The 19,637-nt window shown below is 38.4% G+C and overlaps 1 protein-coding gene across 7 annotated transcripts in view; it reads right to left on the minus strand.

Annotated features, from left to right (window-relative positions):
* Positions 1–19,637, minus strand: part of dpp6b (dipeptidyl-peptidase 6b) — a 146,275-nt gene that overhangs the window by 87,218 nt on the left and 39,420 nt on the right. Inside the window, exon 1 of one of the 7 annotated variants that reach the window (XM_088085523.1) lies at positions 1,590–1,856. The exons of the other annotated variants lie outside the window; for them this stretch is intronic. Coding sequence (XP_087941649.1) covers positions 1,590–1,646 — 57 coding nt within the window. The 5' untranslated portion in view covers positions 1,647–1,856. Of the gene's footprint in view, positions 1–1,589; positions 1,857–19,637 lie in introns of those variants that run through there. 7 annotated transcript variants of the gene reach the window in all.

Below are 19,637 nucleotides of genomic sequence, written 5' to 3' on the forward strand. Positions count from 1 at the left end.
TAAAACCTCCACTGTCAGCAGCAGAGAAGAGCTGGAGTTCAGATGTGCTTCTTAGCTGCACGGTACTTCCTGTGCTCTGATATTCTCGTCTCTCTGCCTCTGTCTCCGCATCATTAAAGAGTAGGGCTGGCATTTGCATTTGAAACTGATATTACCAACGAGCAAGGTCACTGTAGAGGCTATGGCGTCAGTGATGGGAGGGGGGTAGATTTTCCAGTGCCACATCCAACAGGAAACGGCGTTGTTTGTATAAACTGTGCACACTGAAAAGAAGAAAAGAGGTTGAGGCCGGCCACTAATGAAAAGCGAATAAAGACGTGTTCCTTCCTTTTCATGTCAAAGATGAAATGATAGCTGCATGAGTATCATGATAACTGTGTATTATGATACACAGATGAGCTTATGTGCATTTCACTGTGTGCGAGCTTCCTTTTTCAAGTCTGACATCCAATTTCCTCTCAGCTTCAAAAGATGCTCAGGCTCCCTTTTTTTCCTCCTGATCTGAACATGGTTAAGGATCTGCTGTTCTGCTGTCGACTCTGCACTCTCACTTTCATAAATGTATGAATAGGACGCAAAAAATAAACACTTTAAAGTTAAAATATTCAAAAGGTGCTGGCTGCATTCAAGACACAAGAAAGAGATCTTTACGCTGTAGGGAAAGTGCACAAGAAGGCAAGAAACACTAAAATGCAGGTGAGGTTCTTCAAATTCTTCCTGCTTTGAGAAATATCAAACCTAATTATATCCTGCCCGTGCAAAAAAATATATGTATTGCAGAGAATCTTTGCTTCAACTGATGAAATAAGCTTTTTTTTTATTATCACATATTCAGTACAGCTTTTGAAAATGCCCTGTGCGAGCCAAACACTTAACAATCAACACCTGTTATGCAACCAGATTTATTGTCAAGATGTTCTCACTTCATAGGAGCAAACATGAGTTTATTTCTGTGAAGCACCTTTCAACCTAAATTATGGTATCACTGCCAGGGGCTCAGTTATGTAAACCCAGAAGTGGAACTGTGCCATTACATCACTTCGCAGTGTTCCCTATGGCCTCATACACAGCACAATTTAAACTCAATGAGTTGACAGAACAATGCAGAGCAATTAACACCCACTCTCTTGTCTTTTCTCTCAAACACACATAAACAAAGGTTGTTTTTTTTCTGCCTTCTTTTCGCTGCAAACTTTTATCACAAAAATCCCTGGAACCAAAACAAAAAAATGTATCACAAAGTCAAATAATTCATGAAGACAAGACACACCACAGGCTGTTATGGTATAGATGCTACTACACCTGTGGGCTCACAATAGCAGTTAATTAAATATTTAGGCAGAAGTTTAGAAGTCGGTGCATACATTCAAACTGCAGCCATTTCTAACCGGAAAATGCAAAATCAAAAAAAAAAAGAAAGAAAATAAGTCAAACTGACACACTGATAAACACACTGATAAATTACCGTAAGTCGAATATCATGTTCAATCTGTTTTTCGCAGCTGCTCCTGCATACAGAGAGTTAAAGAGGGATAACGCCAAACGCGCGCGCAATTATATAAACACAAACGGCTCGTCTGAAGTCCTACCTGATCCTGCTGCTGAGCCGCTTTCACCGGCCCGTTCGCGTCTTTCCCAGAAGTCATGACGGTAAATAAAGAAGCGGAAAGAGGAGGAAGGATGGAGGGAGGAAGAAGAGGAGCGCGCGCAGGAGCCGGCGTCCGCTGTTGACAGGTGCAGAATAATGAAGCGGAGAGAGACGCAGAGAGACGCAGAGAGAGAGAGAGAGAGAGAGGCGTACAAAGTGTTCAAGGATATCAAGTGATTTGCCAGAATAATGGAGAGACCGTGGGTGCAGACAGCGCAGAGTTCAGCTGATGTGCTAGAAACTGTGGACGGCTGCGATGTGGGAGGTTCAGTTTGCCATCACCCCGCAGCTCAATAGGATCCGAAAACTCACACTCATGCCTGATGTTATTCTTGAATTTGCGCTATTTTGCACTCATACGCACTTATGGGTGAAGTCAGGTAATGCAGGACATCAGGCAAAAATCTGACAAATAAGGTTTTTACATCTTTGGCTCCTTAAATATCAGAAGACAGTCACCGAAGATGTTGTTGCATTGTTATTACAAATGTGCTTTTCATGAAACATTCATTTAATGGTTTTGAGATAAGTAGGATGAGCAGAGCAAAGGTGGCAAAACTCCATCTGACAAGTTGATCTTCCTTAAAATAATCTTGCAAACCGATTGCCTTGTAAAATAAATGTAATATTAGTCTCAATTTATGTTTACTTTATATCCAATTGTTACATTTACTCAAAATTGAGCTCCATTTACTGAATTTTGTAAAGTTGTTTCAACTACCTTTTTCTTTCTTTCTGAATAACTTTAGTAAACCAAGTCCGATTTGATCATCACAGTGATGAAGTTAGGAGGTCTGTAAATTCTGTTTTTGTTAACATGTTCAAGAAAATACAAATAGTTTGCAACCGGCAGGATACAGATGTATCGCACATTAAACTTGATTTATTGAAGTCGCTAAAACTTAGAAAGATTGATGTAATTAAATGTATAAAATCATTTTTAAGTTGCAACAGCTTAATTAAATCAAGCAAATACAACTAAATTTTAAGTAAACTTTACAATTAGATATCAAATAAACATGTTATAGTTGCACACATTTCTCAAGGCAATCAGTGTTCTAGATTTTTTAAAAGTAAAATCAACTTCAGATTTTACAGTGTTGATTATCTCATGTTGGTACTACAGTTAAAATAATTAGGGTATAATGACAAAAATGGTTTGGGATGTTGCATTTTATTAAATGTTTGACGCATAATCAAAATATTTTCACAATACACTTTACTTCTCATGGGTGAAGGTTTTGAGATGCATTCAGGTAAAATGGGACAAAAAATAAACTACAATTGGACATTTTTCTACAATTAAATCAGTATGGTTTTAAGCTACCAGGTGACATAAATTCATGACTTAAGCTACTGTGTGCCAACCTGTCACATTTCAGACATTTTAGTATTTCTGTCTCATTAAAAAACGTGTGAAGATGATGCAGTGAGTCCATATCGGCCAGAATAATCCAGAATTAGCCATAGTTGTAGAAAATATGGGACCAAGGAAACAAGCAGCAAAATAACAGGAAATCATGGCAGAAAAGCTGGACAATATTTTTAATAAATAGCCAGAAGTTACATTATGGTGTAATGAATTAAGGACTAAACTGATAAATGAATTTATTTATTTAAAAAACAAACATGATAATCCCATTTTACTTTAACAACTCTCCCATTTTATCCAAGCACATCAAGAGTGAGGTTAGGGTTCTTGATGTGTTTGAAGGCTACAAGTTTTTAAATCATTTTACTTATCATCATATTTTCTTCATATAAATATAGCAGAGAACCACAGCAAGTTGTACAAGTAAAACTTAAGGTAGTTTTAGGTAGTTTTATTTTTTTTGTATCCTACCAAAAAGTGTCTTAAATTGCCTGACTTCACCCCTATTCAGACAGATGGATAATTAGCGACAGGAATATTAGACAATGTTTTAGCAGTAAAAATCATGCAACTGCACATAAAGTTACTGTTTCATCATTATCTTCAAAAATGTGTATTTTGCAGTGATAATTACCCCTAAATAGAAGCCAAAAAGAAGCAAAAACTGAAATTATTTCATTAGCAGAACTTGGCAGCTCCAGGCGGTGCAGAAGTCTTCTCTGCAATCCAATCTAAAACTGCAACCATTTCCATTTTCTTTCCCCTCTTCCCTCCGCCATAATATAAAGGAGAGCTCAAGGTTTTGTCCTTCCACCTGGACCTATATTTAGTTGTTCCAGGCTCCACTTCGCTCAGCTCCGACCTCGCAGCAACTGATAATATGGAGAGCTGTCAGTTCGGATCAGATCACTGTAGAGGCACTCATTACTGGCAAGTCCATTACACAGGAAATGGAAACAGGAATCAATGCAACAAGAACAAAATACTTTTAGGTATCAGTGGAGTTCTTTTCAGGGTGAATTTCTGAATTATCCGGTTTAAGTTAAAGGGATACTTTACCATTTTTCAACCGGCTTCGTATCATAACAGTGTGGGTAGTATGTGTAAATGAACTAATGGGAAATCCCCTCCGTCTTACAAGCACTCATCTCCCTATTATCTATCATCTATCAGCTCAAATCAGCTGGATGTGAATTTTTGCTGGCTCTAGTGCTGTTGCTCAAACTACAGATGTGTGTTGGCCACCATCAACACAGAGTATAGAAGGGGATAAAAAGAGAGATAAGCCCCTTTCTCTGTCAAACTTGGACCAAATTCCAGTTGAACGAGATCTAGGCAGTGCTCATCAAATATAAACCAAGATATTGTTACTATACTGCTCAATTTTTTCATAGCCTAAAAAGTCTTCAGAATCATGTTTTTGTGCAGTATTTTGCTGGTTTGATTGTGAATGTAGGTGGCTGTGTCGTCTGTGTTCTCTCGAAAGTCAGACAAATTTCTCCTATGGGAGAAAATATAGGTTTATCTTATCTCATATTATTTTTTTGAAGCTTTTGAGCCTTTTTCTTTAATTAGATTGGACAGGTATAGCGTGAAAGGGGAAAGAGGGGAAGACATGCAGCAAAGGGCCATGGGTTGGAATTGAACCCACGGCATCTGCATCAAGGACTAAGCCTCTGTACATGGGGCGCTCGCTCTACCAAGTGAGCTACTGGGTGCCCCTAATTTTATCTGATCTTGATTAAAAAGTGTATTGTTGGTTGTGCCTTATAAGCGCTAAATTCGAATGTGTCTGCAGCTAAACATTTCATGTAAGTCAAGATTGTTTGTAACCAGTCCGCTGCCATATTGTTTCTTGTTTAAAAACCACCAAGCTTGCACCAATGGGAGTATTTATTGGTTAAGTGCAGTACAGTGCAGTCTGGTAGTTGCAGGTTTCTACTTCTGAAGCAAAAGTGAATGCCACAGCTTTTTTTCCCTCTATTTCCTTTAGTCATAAAGCACCTGTTCCAAAAGCATTTTGGTCTTTCTACTGCATAGACAGCCCACTTTTTTAAAAAGACCATCTTTCCTGCAGCAAAACACTTCTTTAAGTTCAGAATACATTCGTGACTGACAGTGTTCTGTGCATCCGCGTTTGGGGAAAGAAGAGAGCAAACATTTGCATATCCATACCCATAAAAATCATATTCACTACATTTTATTGGATGCCAATGCTGCTGTATTGTCTGCCAATAAAACAAAGGGTTGCTGCTGGCCTGGCTCTTGAGAAGCAGTGCTACCGTCCTCCCACATAGAGCAGAAATAGTTCCAGTTCCTAACAAATCATTGTTTGTGCTGTAACTCTCTCACCGTGTGTCACATCTCTGTGCACACACCATCCACATTCTTGTTAGCACAGCTTGTCTGACTATTTGTGCTGCACACACACGCACGCACACACATGCAGCCCTCTCGTTCTGAAGAGAGCTTTTCTTCAGAAGTCATGCACAGTCTCTGCAGAGCTCCTGGCCTTTTGAACCAGTCATCTGTTGGAGGGAAAGGAACCGAACAATCTCAGATAAGAAAGAAAGTCCGAGATGTGAGTCAACAGCAAAGAGGAGAATGTGTTTGGCATGGAAAGATCCCTCGTTACAATGATGTGTTCGGTATAATGCGTAGCAGTGCTTTTATTATCATCTTAAAGAGTAATTATTGTTTTCACAGACAGCACGGTGGTGGTGCATTTTCTCTCAGCCATTTCTGAATCTATTTATTAACAGGAATAAACAGAGCAAATGCTGAACTTCAAAGTAAAAATGATCCATTTATCTTAAATTCATAATGAGGATTATCATAAATAATACAGTGCAAAAAAGAAATCTCTTGACTGCTCCTGGAAATTTAAACTGTGCATTCTAACTTAGATCACACCTTCATGCATTAGTTACATGTAAATTATGAACATTATGACACAAAGTGTTGCCAGATCATTTAGTCAGATTAGAAACAAAATACAGCCAATATTGTCAACTCGGTTTGCACTTGTACAAATTTGAGTATAATAATATTTTTCTATTGGTGATTTTGTTTCTCTGTTTTTAAAATATTTCTTCAGGCTAAATTCTGAAGGATCAGCTTGTTGAAAATCTTTGTGCTCTCATGTTGTGAACATCATCATCACTGTTAGGCTATCAAGTGTACTTGGCACCCTAACAAAGTGCTCACTCCAAGATTTGCATATTTAAGAAATATATCATGTTTCTTTCATCTTGTAGCCAATTTTCTTTTTTTTGTTTTTTACTTTATTAAAATGTAGGGACATTCGGAGTATCTGCACCAAAACCAGAAATTATCAGGAGAGTCTGGTGTCGGCCACGACAGGATCAATCTTAAATACAGTTTCTTCAGGTATGTCATTAAAAAAAAAACTTGTCAGTTACATTAATTCCATCATTGGGGACAATGACTCAGTTTTTGCCATCACAACAATCCCTCGTTAACTTCCTCACAGTGCAGTGAGATATACGGATGTAAAATTTGGAAAAATGAGAGCACTAGTAGTGGACCAGTGCTTGGATACCCTGAGTTGAGCTATTGAATCCAGAGAGAAAAAGTCAGATGTGTGTATTACCACATGTACACAACATCAAAATATACTTAATATATAGTTAGAGGTGGGAAATATGGCCAAAATCTTCACGCTATCATGGTAACTGATCAATAAAAGTAATTCTTCTGTAAAATTCAATTAAGAAATGGTTCAAAATAATCATACTGTACTTCATCAAATTTGATTTTCCCCTCTTATTCAAAACTTTCATACAAACAAAAGAACAACTGCCTCACATGAAAAAACATTTAAGTTATAAAACAAAAGACTCAAACAATACAACTAAAATTATTTCAAGTTTTAAAGTTCTTGAGAACAATAATTTCAATCCTGTGCCTTCAAGCTGTTCCTTTTAATAATGCCAGCATGTTTTTCTACCAGTTACGCTTCGCAAAACAGTGATGTCAAACTTCAGCATCTGAGCTGAGGAGTCATGGAAGAGAGAGAGAAATGGTCCAAGAGGTGAAAGCGTGGCTTCATTTCACAAAGAAAGGTGAACAGTGTTGTTTTTATTGTCTGTAAAATGATAATTTCCAGTAAAGATGGTAACATCAGCAATGTGCTGGAACATCTGTCTATGAAACATGGGCTCAAATTCTAGGAATACAATGTATTTGATACTCTATGCATGAGCGCCACTGCTTCCCAACTGAGCAGCACATCTGTCACAGAGGGTAAATATCCTTTTTTATAACAATACTGGAAACCTGTGTAGGTCTACTTTTATTTACACAGAAAATTGATCAGGAATCAATACGGGAATCTGATCAATAGAATAAATCAATAAAATCTGATCAATTCCCATGCCTATCCATGTTTGCCCAAATCGCTTTATTTTGCAAAGCAGCTAGATCTGTGAGATTGTGCAAGAATCACAATATTCAGATTTGATACACAGCTTGCCCCTCAAAATAGCTCCAACAGTAAAAATGGTAATATTACAAGGTTAAAAAATTGGCAGCATATTAACACCAGAGGTCATTACTCTGGTCAGCCCAATTCTGGCCTTCATCCTTGGTGCTTCTGAGCATAAATGGGTCAGGATAAAAGGGTGAAAAAAGAGGAATAGACAGACACTAACAGATAATATAAATCAATATAGAAGTAAAGTGTCTGGATGCAAAGATGCGGTTTCCTCATGTTGCAGATGAAACATACATTTCACAACAAGGACGATTCTAACAATGGACTTTAAAAGGCCATGCAGCGTACCAAACACAACATTTGGCACTGCTGTCACTGCGGAGCTCCACACATGGCCCGAGGGAGCTGCATGACCAGCTCACTGCCAGGACTCATTTCAGCACCACTGCTGCGGACAGCTCCACTGACACATGAGCAGAGAGCCTGTTTACCTTTCACCCAAAAACGGACATAAAGCATGTGTAATTGGGTCTGTTTTGCATATTTAACATCATAAATAATAAAACAAATTAAACTGCATTTCAGCACTGAAGCTTGCAATTTAATCCTCAAATATGTGACAGTCTCTCTCCTCTCCCTATTATCTGTTTTCACTCAAAGTGCTTCTCACAGTCGCTCAGTGGTAGATTAAACTCACCTCGCTGTCAAAAGGATGCAAGCTCCTAACAATTAGCCACAGAAAATCTGAACAAAGTTTTAAGAGAGGTGAAAGGCAACAGGACAGCATTTACAAGATAAACACTGCATTAAACAAAAAGCGAACACGGGGAGCTGAGAGACCAGCCGAGCTCTAATAAACGAGAGAAGAAACCCGAACACAGTGAGGGGTACAACAATTGATCATCACAACACATTACACGTTGGCAACAACAACAAAAGAAACAACAGACAATCAGCCTTAATTGGAGAAGTGAAAGAAAATGCAGCCATGTGGGGTCAGAGCGAGGCAGTGGAGCCTTTGTTGCACTCCTTTAAAGCTCATTTTTATCAGCTAATTGACATCATTTTCATTTATATTCTGTTTTATCATTTAGTGGTTTATGTGCTGCCTGAGACAGCATCTCCAGGCAGCCTCTGTCAAATAAATGAATCCAAAGACCTGAACCAAGCACTTTGCACCAAGCTATGATTGCGCAGTGTTTTTGAAGTTATTGACAGCTTTTTTTTTCCTGTCTTAGGGATCAACAAACAGACTTTTGCTTAACTGTCAATAAACAATGTGAAAGTCTTCAACTGCATGCTAGCTCCCCCCAGTGATCACTTATTGTCTGACATCTTTATGTTGGCCATAAATAAATAAAAAATCAGCAAATTTCTCACAGGACAATTCCTTTTAATGGTTTCACTCCAGGGCTTGTGTTCATTTTTATTACAAAAAACACAAACACAAATTAGAGTTTATTTTGAAGACATCAGCTTGCAGGCTTGTGTGTATGTGTGTGTATGGGGGGGTGGTACTGTTGCTAAAAATGCATTTCACTTTCTTTAAGTCAAGGAACCTATTAACTATGTTTCCTTGGTTAATGGCAGGAAACGTGTTTCTTGTGAAGGAAACTGTGGTTAGAGAAAATATTAAAATCCATGACCAACTCTGCCTGCAGTTGTCCTAAGTTCATACTGAAGAGAAAAAGAGTGAGAGAGAAATGAGGACGCCTAACAAAGGCTGGGACAGTTTTGTTTGATAACCGATCATTATCAGCCGCACTCTCTCCGCAGACCAAACAGCAGAGCAGAAAGCCTCACACAGCCACAGCCACTTAAAACCCACAATACCAGGCAGCACACCATTATCCGCCCTGTTTTGTATGAAGGCATCCCTGTGGGGTTTTTTTTTTACCACCGTACTGGCAGAACATTATCGCTACGGTGATGAACCGAAAGTCACCAACACCTGTGCAATCTAATACAAAATCTTTGCAATACATTTTTACCTTTATAAAAGGTTATAATTTTCACATTTGGTCAAAACGGTTTGTAGTTTTTGCTTTTGTGGTGGTGTTTAAGCAACACATGCTTTTTGACTGTGACTTCTAATGGTCACTATTGTGTACTGATGATCAGCATGTTAAAATGTTACCCTTTCACAAAGAGAATTTACTGCATTTTATACCTGGCAGAGACGACCTCTTAGTACTTTACCGCGGACATAGAGGTCATTCCCTCTGTATTTTTTTTCTGGAAATTTGAGAGCACTGCAGCCTGTGACAATTATACACTATAATAAAAAAAGGAAATTATAGGCTGAATCCAGTATTTTCAAACCCAGTATTTCACATGTGAACTACTCGTAGGTCAACCAATAAATAGCCTACATAAATAAATTGACTCAGCATTTCCCAACCTGTTTACTCATCGACAGTATGAAGAAGACTTTGAAAAAGGATTAAACATTGGATTTGAATGTTTTAAAACAATGGACAGAGAATATAATTAAGCAGTTTATCATTAGAATCCTAAAATCAACTCAAACCCTGTTTTGGTTAGGGATGGATACTGAATGCAATACTTTTACAAGTAGCGACTGAATTACTTTCATACTGCCATCTACTGATTGTACCTGAGAGTACATTTGGATCAAAACGGTTTTCATTGTAAAGCAGCCAAAGGAAATGCAACGTATCACTGCAGTCATTACTTCAATCAGTCCTTTTCTAACCACATGGCTGAGGTTGATGGAGTTTTAACCATAATTGTTCATCAAACGTGTGTATACAAAGCTAAACAACAGGCATTTTTGTCATTTTTTTAGGAAAATATAGGAAAGAGTTTTGGAAGTCAGGAACAGCCACAGTGAGTTACTAGATAAAGAGCTGCCAGCAACAGGCCGCACACCTCCAAATCCTCAGCAAGGTCACAAACTTTACTATGCACTGCTGTTTTGTGGAGTGTGACATATGCAGCATGAGTCAGATCACGGTTCCAATTACTATTGACTGACTTATTTGACAAAAACTGGGTTTGTTTGTTTGAATTGTGAACAAATAGACCTGTTCCTCTTTTGTTGTATTTCTGACAGAGTAAGCTCAGTGAGTGTTTGCTGTAGCATTGAACTGACATGCTGTTAAACCTTCAGGATTACAACTCTAAAAAGCTAAGGCATGGAAAAAAATAAAACCTTGTAGGGAATTACTTTCTAGTGTCTGGCCATAATTTTTTGAAGAGGTGGTATAAACTGTTGGATATGTGTTGGGGGAACTTGGACCTCAGCATTTTTTGGCTACTGCCCGGCCTCTCAGACAGCATTTGGACCACTGAAATTCTGCCAATGAAACTCTGCAAAGAAAATAAATGACAATAGAACAGCATGACAGCAAATTTAAATTGTTCTCACGCACAATGTCAATAAAATATTATCAATCAACGATGGCTGCTGGTTTGGAAGCAAGCTGTTTCCATTCAGCCGCGTTGCCTGCTGTCAGCCTAAACAACTCAATCATCGGGCACGTCCCTTTCGCCCTCTGGCCTGCCATGACTCCTTCAGCTGTCCGACCAGCAGCACACCTGCCTCACAGAGTGTAAACACTGCTGCTGGCATCTCCACTCTCCATCTGCTGAGCTGCGGCTATAAATCACAAGTTAAGGATAGAGCCGCCGTGTGGGCCGCGCTTTAGAGTTCATCACAGATCATTACTGTACACTTCAAGGTCATCAATTCGACCTCCTGAATACACGCCCACATGTGTTGTGGAGTGACAAAAGGCAGAGAAGTTTTCAGACTGCAGGCGGAGGCAGTTTTTCACTGTCCGGACGTTACAGAGGAGTAATTAACAAGTCCACAAGTCTTTAATCAGACTCATTATTGGTCTTTTACCAAGAGAGGACTTTCAGGGGAAACAATTAATCTACCATTGTCTTCTCTAGAATTGTTTGGACACGCACACACAGACACACACCCATACACACGCTGTAAAAAATTACATTAACTCTGTATCATTCCCTAGCCTCTGAACCTCACTCCTTGACCCCCATCAATACTTAACAGTTTTTCTGGGAAGGCTGCCCCGCTGGTCAACTGGCTCGTTAAGTAATTACAACAGAACCAGTTGGTCCACATTACTCAATGACACTGAGTCTGTGGGGAGGAGGGGTTTATATAAGATCCATTGTATAAATCAAAGACTTAATAATTACTTACTGTCTTTTTTTTGTTGTTTTGTGTGTGTTTGTAGTTGTTCATCTCTGTGGTTTTATGTCCCTTTGAAGTCAATTGGCATTCTTAGTAGTTTTTGTGCATATTTTTGGTCATTTTGAGTCTCTTTGTAGTTATTTACATATCTTTGTAGTCATTTGAGTATCTCTGTAGTTGTTTTGTATCTCCTTGTAGTCATTTTGAGATTCTGTAGTTGTTTCATGTCTCTTTGTAGTCATTTGAGGGTCTCTGTAGCTGCTTTGTGACTCCTTTTGTTCATTTTTTGTCTTTTTGTAGTTGTTTACGTCTCTCTGTAGTTTTTGTTGTATCTCCTTGCAGTGATTCTGTTTTTGTTAGTAGTTGTTTTAAGTCTCTTGTCGTTTACTTCTCTTTAGTGTCATTTGAGTGTTTTTGTAGTTATTTTGCATTTGTTTGTAGTCATTTTGTGTCTCTTTGGAGTCATTTTACATCTTTATGTAATGGTTTTGCGTCTCTTATTGGTCCTCTTAAGTCTCCTTGTAGCTTCTTTGCATCTCCCTCTAGTCACTTTTTTCTTTTTGTAGTTGTTAACATTTCTCTGTAGTCATTTTGCATCTCCTAGTAGTGATTCTGTGTCTTTTAGTAGTTGTTTTGTGTTTCTTTGTCGTGATTTTGCATCTCTTTGTAGTTATTTTATGTCTCTTAGTCATTTTAAGTCTCCCTGATGCTGCTTTGCATCTCCTTGTAGTCAAAGTCTGCCAGATGATGATAGAGCCTGTTCAGTAATCCATCCATGCCCATAATTATCTCTGTACGCTGACATGTTCTTTTTCTCTGACATTTCCACAAAATCCAACGTGATGTAAACAGGCCAATTATATTTTTCCACCATCTACGTGATTCCCATCTAATGATAAAAAAGTCAAGTTTTAAATCTTGAAAGGAAGTCAGGTATTTCTGCAGAGAAGGTAGAGATATTTGAAAATCCATTCTTTTTCTGGTGTAAGTATAATTTCTTGTCTGTTTATATTTCCTTTTCTACTAATAATGATAAATGAAATACATTCACTGTTAATCAGTATCTTTGTCTGACTTTTAAAGGAGCTCTATGTGACATTCAGAGCAAGTCCACTGTTGTACAAGCATATCCATCCAAATGAAAAGGCAAAACACAATTTAAAAGCAGTCATGAGCATGCCAAACCAATAGGTGGTCCTGTTAGCAAAGTGAGAGCATGTCTGATATTGCACAAAATTTTGCCTCATTTGTTATGCCTCACAGAGGAGATAATAGCATGTACTCCTGTATTTTCCCTTTTCTGGAAATCAGTTTTCAGTGAGCTAAAATGCAGGTTACGTGTGGACAAAAGGCATTGAAAAAGCTGTGTCCTCAAGTGCTGAGCAGGGAATTGCCTGCTCATGGCTCTCAACATGGAGGTGGTAGAGCAGACTGCTAGATCCACCAGAGCTAAGAGCACAAACTGTGCTAACAACAGCAGCAGCGCTGACAGAGCTAACGGTGATAACTTGATGGGGAACCCTGTTACGCTTCCATGATGATGCTGTCCCGCCACTGTGGGACAGGAAGGTGTTATTAGCAGTAGCTGTCCTATGAGGGTAGTGCAGAGCATCAGTGATAAGTTAGCCAGTGTGATACGCGCACACACACACACACACACACACACACCCAGGGAGTGTGACTTCATTCTCTGCTCAGGACATTTCTCCAATACATTGTTATATAGCAAATAGTTGTTTCCTGCGATATTAATTCTCTGAATGTCTTAAAGACCTCCTTTAATAGACCTTTGCACAGAATATTCTTTATTATTCAAACAGCATTGTACAGCGTTTGTAGAAAAATGAGACCACGGAGGATGAAATTGGTTTATTTTATGTGTTGCTTTTTTTTCTGGTTTCATTTTTCAATTTGCATTACAGCAATTTCACGTCGCCTCCTCTGACTGACTCAAGCTCATGACTGGAAGTTTTTTTGCTCTGCATCCTTCTGTGTTGCGGTGTGCCCCATTAAATGTACGTTGTATGCAGTAACCCAAAAGTATTCGCTCCTGTGAGCCCTAAACAACAGCATCCCACCAGCTCTCCACAGCCTGCACTCACAAATTCCCTCCTGAGGAAAAGGATTATCTTGACTACACAACACGCCACAGAGCAGAGCGGGACAGGCCTCCAAACTAAAACAGAAATAAAAGATCCATACAGAGCATTGTCTGACAAACGACAGCCTCGGGGACCAGAATGGGGCTATTCCAAGGGGAAACTGCACCATTGGAGAAAATAACAGTGAGGAGAAACAGTATCACAGTGCTGAGGCTGCCAATAATGGAGACTCTCAATTCGGTCCCAGTTTGGCCCCCATAGTAGATCTCAAGAGTCCATTTATAGGACATTCAAACTCATAGCCCTTCATTTATCGCTAGTGTTACAACAGGTTCCCATGAACATGGCCTCACCTCAAGGCTTTTATATTATTTTTAGTCTGTGCAAAATCATAGAAGACAGAAAAGATCTAAAAGAGACTCGGTGCTTATATGAATGGTAAACTGATCTGCACTTGTATAGTGCTTTTTTAATCATTTAACGACTCAAATTCGTCTTTTCACATACACATTCATACATCTGTGGCGGAGTCTACCGTACAAGGTGCCACCTGCTACTCTGTTTTTATACATCCATACACAACCACACACGGATAGAACAGCCACTGTGGGCAAATCGGGTGCCAGTATCTTGCTCATTGATACTTCAACATGCAGAATGGAGGAGCTTTCAATCGAACCGCCATCCCTCTGATTATTGGACAACCCGCTCTATCTCCTGAGCCGCAGCCACCGTATGACAAGAGCTTTATGGGGCTCTATAGTATGGAAGCATAATGCATTCACTTGAGAAAAAAAACTTGCCCTGTTTTTCTGAATGGACAAGATTATTATCTCAGAATCATGAGAAAAGTCAACAAATTAATGATACAATAATCTTGAAAATTTGTGGGGTTTTTTTTTAAAAAAAAGACAGATATTATCTCGTTAATTCAGAAAAAACAGTAGTTTTTGTCTAAAGTGGGTGCATTGTGCTTCCGTTCAATAGAGCTATGAAGATAATCATTTCATTGTGAGAAGGCTCTCAAGAGAAACAGCTCCAGCATTGACTGTGTAACTTACCCTATGGTTCAAGGAAACAACACTTGAATTATTTTCTGTTCTGTTGGGTTTGACTGTTGGTTTATCTTTTATCAGGGCTACATGGAACACTAGGTTAGTGAGTACCGATTAGGTACAAGGATTAGGTCGATTCAAGGATTAGGGCTGCACAATACTTTTTTACTTTTTTAAATTATTGTAATTGCAATGTCAACTTGTACAATAAACACATCATGAAAAATGCATTATTAGTATTTTTAGTTTGCTGAAAGAGAGTATCAATAGTAAACTGCTTTTTTAAAAAAATATAACTATAATACACTATTCTTTTTTTTAAATTGGTGCATTTTGTGTTCAATTCAATGTTCAATCTGTTTAGTAAAATATTGCTGTAACTGATTTCCTTTTAATTTTTTTTTTATTTAACAAGCAATTTCTTGTATTTTTGTAGTACATCAAAAGCAGAAGAAAAGAACTGAGTACACTCTAATATTTGTTTTTTTATTCCAAGTAATATTATTATGATGATATTCAACAGCAGTTCGCATATTACATATTGTCCTTATATCTTGCAGCGTTACACAAGATGTCCCCTATGTCATTGACATGCCCATTCTTACTGTACGTACACCGGAGGCTTCTAGTTTCAACAACTTACTTATGTAAGTTGCATATTGGACATCGACGACCTTTTAAACAAGTTATAATGTCACAATGCTCTACTCAGATTTAAGGCGAGCACAGAAAACACCAGAATGAATGTTGGTAATGTATGTTTTTCACACTTGACATGGGGTTTATTTTGGCACAAAAACACTTGGTTAGGGTTAGGAAAAGATCATGTTTTGGCTTAAAATACCTGCTTTTGGTGCCACAATCACGGATGGAAATGATGCAATGTCTCACTAAAAAACAGCCAGTTATGTTGTTTGTTTGTCTCGAACCGAGATCTGCAGCCTGGCAGCCATCTCGCCGAGGTGTCACACCATCCCCTATCTCCTCCACCTCCCGATGGCAGCTCATATACGTACATGTAATCAGAACTAAATTTAGAAACATTAATTTAATACCTATGGAAATAATATATTTGTAGTTTGTATTTGTAGTTTTAATGTCTGTAAAGTGACAATAAGCAAAAAACTTTTTATAGCCACTTTAGAGGGACTTTAAAAAAAGTTTTACGTCTATAAAGATAAGTTATTTTTATAAATAATTCTCATTTCAATTGTTTTCGGTTATGTTGGACAAATTTGACGCCACAATGATGTGTAGAAAGTTACAGCAATATCAAAAGAACATCAGAGTGTCTCTCATGAACTCATTTTATCAAAGTGTCTTTTGAAGATTGCAGTAATTCACAACAACACCTGAAGGCACCTTCATGCAACTGTGGTAAACATGAAATTAATCAAACAGAAGCTGAGTGCATCTCTGCTGAATGAATATGACTTATAATAAAACACTACAGCGAGAAAATTATGTTTCACAAGGAAACAACAGAGTTGCTCATTAAGTATGGCATAAGGGCAGCTGGCACACACACACACACACACACACACACACATTTATATATATATATATATATATATATATATATATACACACACACAAAAAGAGAGGTGCGGGGTGAGTCAGCCTGCATTTACAGAGCATTACCCCATCTGCTGATCTAGTTCTCGTAAAACAGACTTACGAGCCTCATGAACTTTTTGTGTGCTCATCAATGGCTTACAAGAGGGCCATTAAATGAAAAGAGGAACAAAGTTTAGAGTTAGCACTACATTTTGGCGAGTTGTTATGGAAATTTGTTGGAGATAAAGCACAACCACAAGGGCAATAAACAAGGAATTAGCAGCGGCCTGTGCTTTATATTCAGATCAGGGAGATACAAATCATCAAATAACCAAATAAACAAAAGTCACAGGTGTAAAAAACGTGATTCAGTGGGCTGAAAGGAAGTGATAATGAATCACATACAAGGATTGGATAATTAATATATCAGCGCTGTTCTATTCTTCTTAAGAATGGAGTAGTAGAGACACCAAGGGGAGTGATTAAAAGCAAATTAGAGGCATCTGAATGAGTTGTGCTTCATCGTTACCCATTCACTGTGGGTTTGAAAAGGTTTTCATCATCCCGCTACTCCGCGTCTCCAAGGACCCTGCACCAAATAAAAAAAAATTCCAATCTAGTTTATGTTTTATTATTCTCTCTATCAGTACTCCAGACCCAAATGAGGTATTTTATACACACTCATGCACACACACAAACCTGTATCTGTCTCTTGCACACACAGAGATAAAGAAATCCAAGACGCTGCCCACCCAGAACAAGCACAAAGCTATTCAAGTGTTATTGTTTTTTTCTAGTGTTCCAAGTATTATTGTAATTTAAACCTTTATCGACTTTGGTTTAAAGGCCCAGTTCACCTGAATGACACAGTCTTTCAGGTTTTAAGATGTCCGTCTCCAGCCCTGTCTCCTAGAAAAGTACAAGTTCAAGTACAAATTATGTTTACTGTGAAGATAATGAGAAAATGTTGCCAATTAACATACCTGGCAAATCGCAAAAATGTTGATTCTTAACATATTTGCAAAATATTTACCAAAAATCTATTTCAGTTATTAAAAAAGTTTCACTAACAACATATTCCAGTTATTTTTCACCAAAAAAGGCAGTCCTGCAATACAATATCTCGCAGTGACTACAGCATAATTTTTCGTTATTATGTTCACCACAATCACATCTTTTACCAAAGTGATTTTGTTGCCAAAATCTAAGACAGGAGTCTTCAAAGTAAACCAGAAGATCTGGTCGAGGTTCTGCACTACTAACATCCCAATCCACCTTCTTCTGACCAAAAATCATGAATGTAGTATCTAATGATCACACGAAATCTTCACAGTTCATTCTGATTGGGGTGATGCATAGGCTTATATTTTGGGGGGGACCCAGGGGACATGTCCCTATAATATTTAGGACATGGACTGGACGTTAATTTGACAAAATTAAAGATATTTACACCAGGAATTTCTGCAAAAATAAAGTTTTTCATGCTCCAAATTTTTTTGTCAGAGGACCCCAGACCCCCTGTTTCATGTCACTGAAAAGAAACCTAGGCCCTTGAGTGTGTGACTTTATTGCATTCCCTCTAATGAAATGTCATGGTAACACTACAGCAAAAGTTGGTGATTACTAAAGTGACAGGATCCCTTTTCGTCTCATGCTGGCCTTACACCAAACAACTTTCCAAGTGAAGTCAGTCTTTTCCCTATCTTGACATTCTAAAAAAATGAATCATGTTTAATGTTGTAAGTTTTTAGTCTTGGATAATGCAAACAGTGAAGTCAATGACGTGAACAACTAACCGCTGTGCTCTCTCCAGCACCAAACAGGAAGCAGCGAACCAGGTAGACAGTAAACATGGAGGGGATTCAGAGGAGGCACAAGAACGTGAACAAGTCTCAGTTCTCTCGTACTGTGGAAGAGGAGGAGACCCGGGTGGAGTTGTGAAGTGAACAAGAATCTAAGTTTAATTTGGCATTTATCTGATCCACCAGCTAACAAGTACTTTAGTAAGAAATCTTCGTTTTTTTAAACTTTTCTCCTCTCGTTCCCATGGTCTCCTTCCACTAAAATAGTGCACCTCACCAACAGAGGCTGGTAGCGAGTTGAGGTGAAAACATCACAAATTTAACATTTCTATGCAAATCTTGTTCATCTTTAAGAACTATATGGCAACTTGACAAGAATACTGTTGACATGTGGCGCCTTTTATCTTGTGTTGCCAGAGTTATGTGTTTTGGTAGACACAAAAGAAATTGCCAATATGCTGTATTTCTTCTGAGTTTGGGAAAATATTTTCCACAAACAGCAGGATGGGAAATTTTCTCAAAAGAAATCTAGTTGTAGTCTTGCAAACAGTGACCCCGCAAGATGCCAAGTCTTTGCAAAAGCTTTGTGTGTGACTAAAAACTCACATTCTCTTTAGATGTGAGAGTGTGAAGGACTTTGGTTTTTTAAAAGCCTTTTAAAAATTTTGCAGTGCATGGTAGGTATTAAATTATTACAAGTAGTAGTAGCAGTAATAGTGATATAGTAGTGTCCTTGAAACACAGAAAATATGAAAACATTGTGACAGCTTGTACACCGTCAGCTCTCTGCCAGAGCTCAGCCTCTCAGGGGATTTGGATGCAGTTTTGAAACACTCGTGTCAAACTAGTATCATGTCAAAACGAATGCATATTTCAAGCATCAAGGCAGCCACAAGGACAAAACCCCAGGATACCCGGCGAGATCAGTATCAGCTGCTAAGCTGTAGCCTGAGTCTATCAAAGTCAGACAGCGTCTCATTGTTGCCTGCCGCTCCCTGTGTGACGCTGATAGCATCAAGTGAAACATCCTGCCCTGCTGAGCCCCAAAGTGCCTAATACAGAAAGATATATGTGTAAGTATGTTCTAAATTAGATATTATGGCTGTAGGTACCACAAATACAAAACTGCACTACAAAAAAACTACTTTTATTAAACTTTCAGTGAAATGACAGAGGTTGGGGTTTAGTTACAAGGAAGATTTAATTAAATCAAATCACTGAAATTTTGATGGGATGCAAAAAAAAGTTCCTATTGCAGCTTATAGCACATGAAGCACTGCATGATACAGAGCTGTGGCGATATGTGGACCGTTCACCTCAACACTGACCTCACTTACACACACTATTAGCTCAGGAGAAGCAGGAGGATAATGATTAAAGGACGAGTCCATCTGCATTGTTTTCCAAGTTAAAAAGCAGTGACGTGGGTTAGAGCAGTGAGTGCTCATAATTATGATAA

This window comes from Plectropomus leopardus, chromosome 12 (assembly GCF_026936395.1).
Source record: "Plectropomus leopardus strain MGB_pleo_1.0 chromosome 12, ASM2693639v1, whole genome shotgun sequence".
In the NCBI taxonomy this organism is placed as follows: Eukaryota; Metazoa; Chordata; class Actinopteri; order Perciformes; family Serranidae; genus Plectropomus; species Plectropomus leopardus.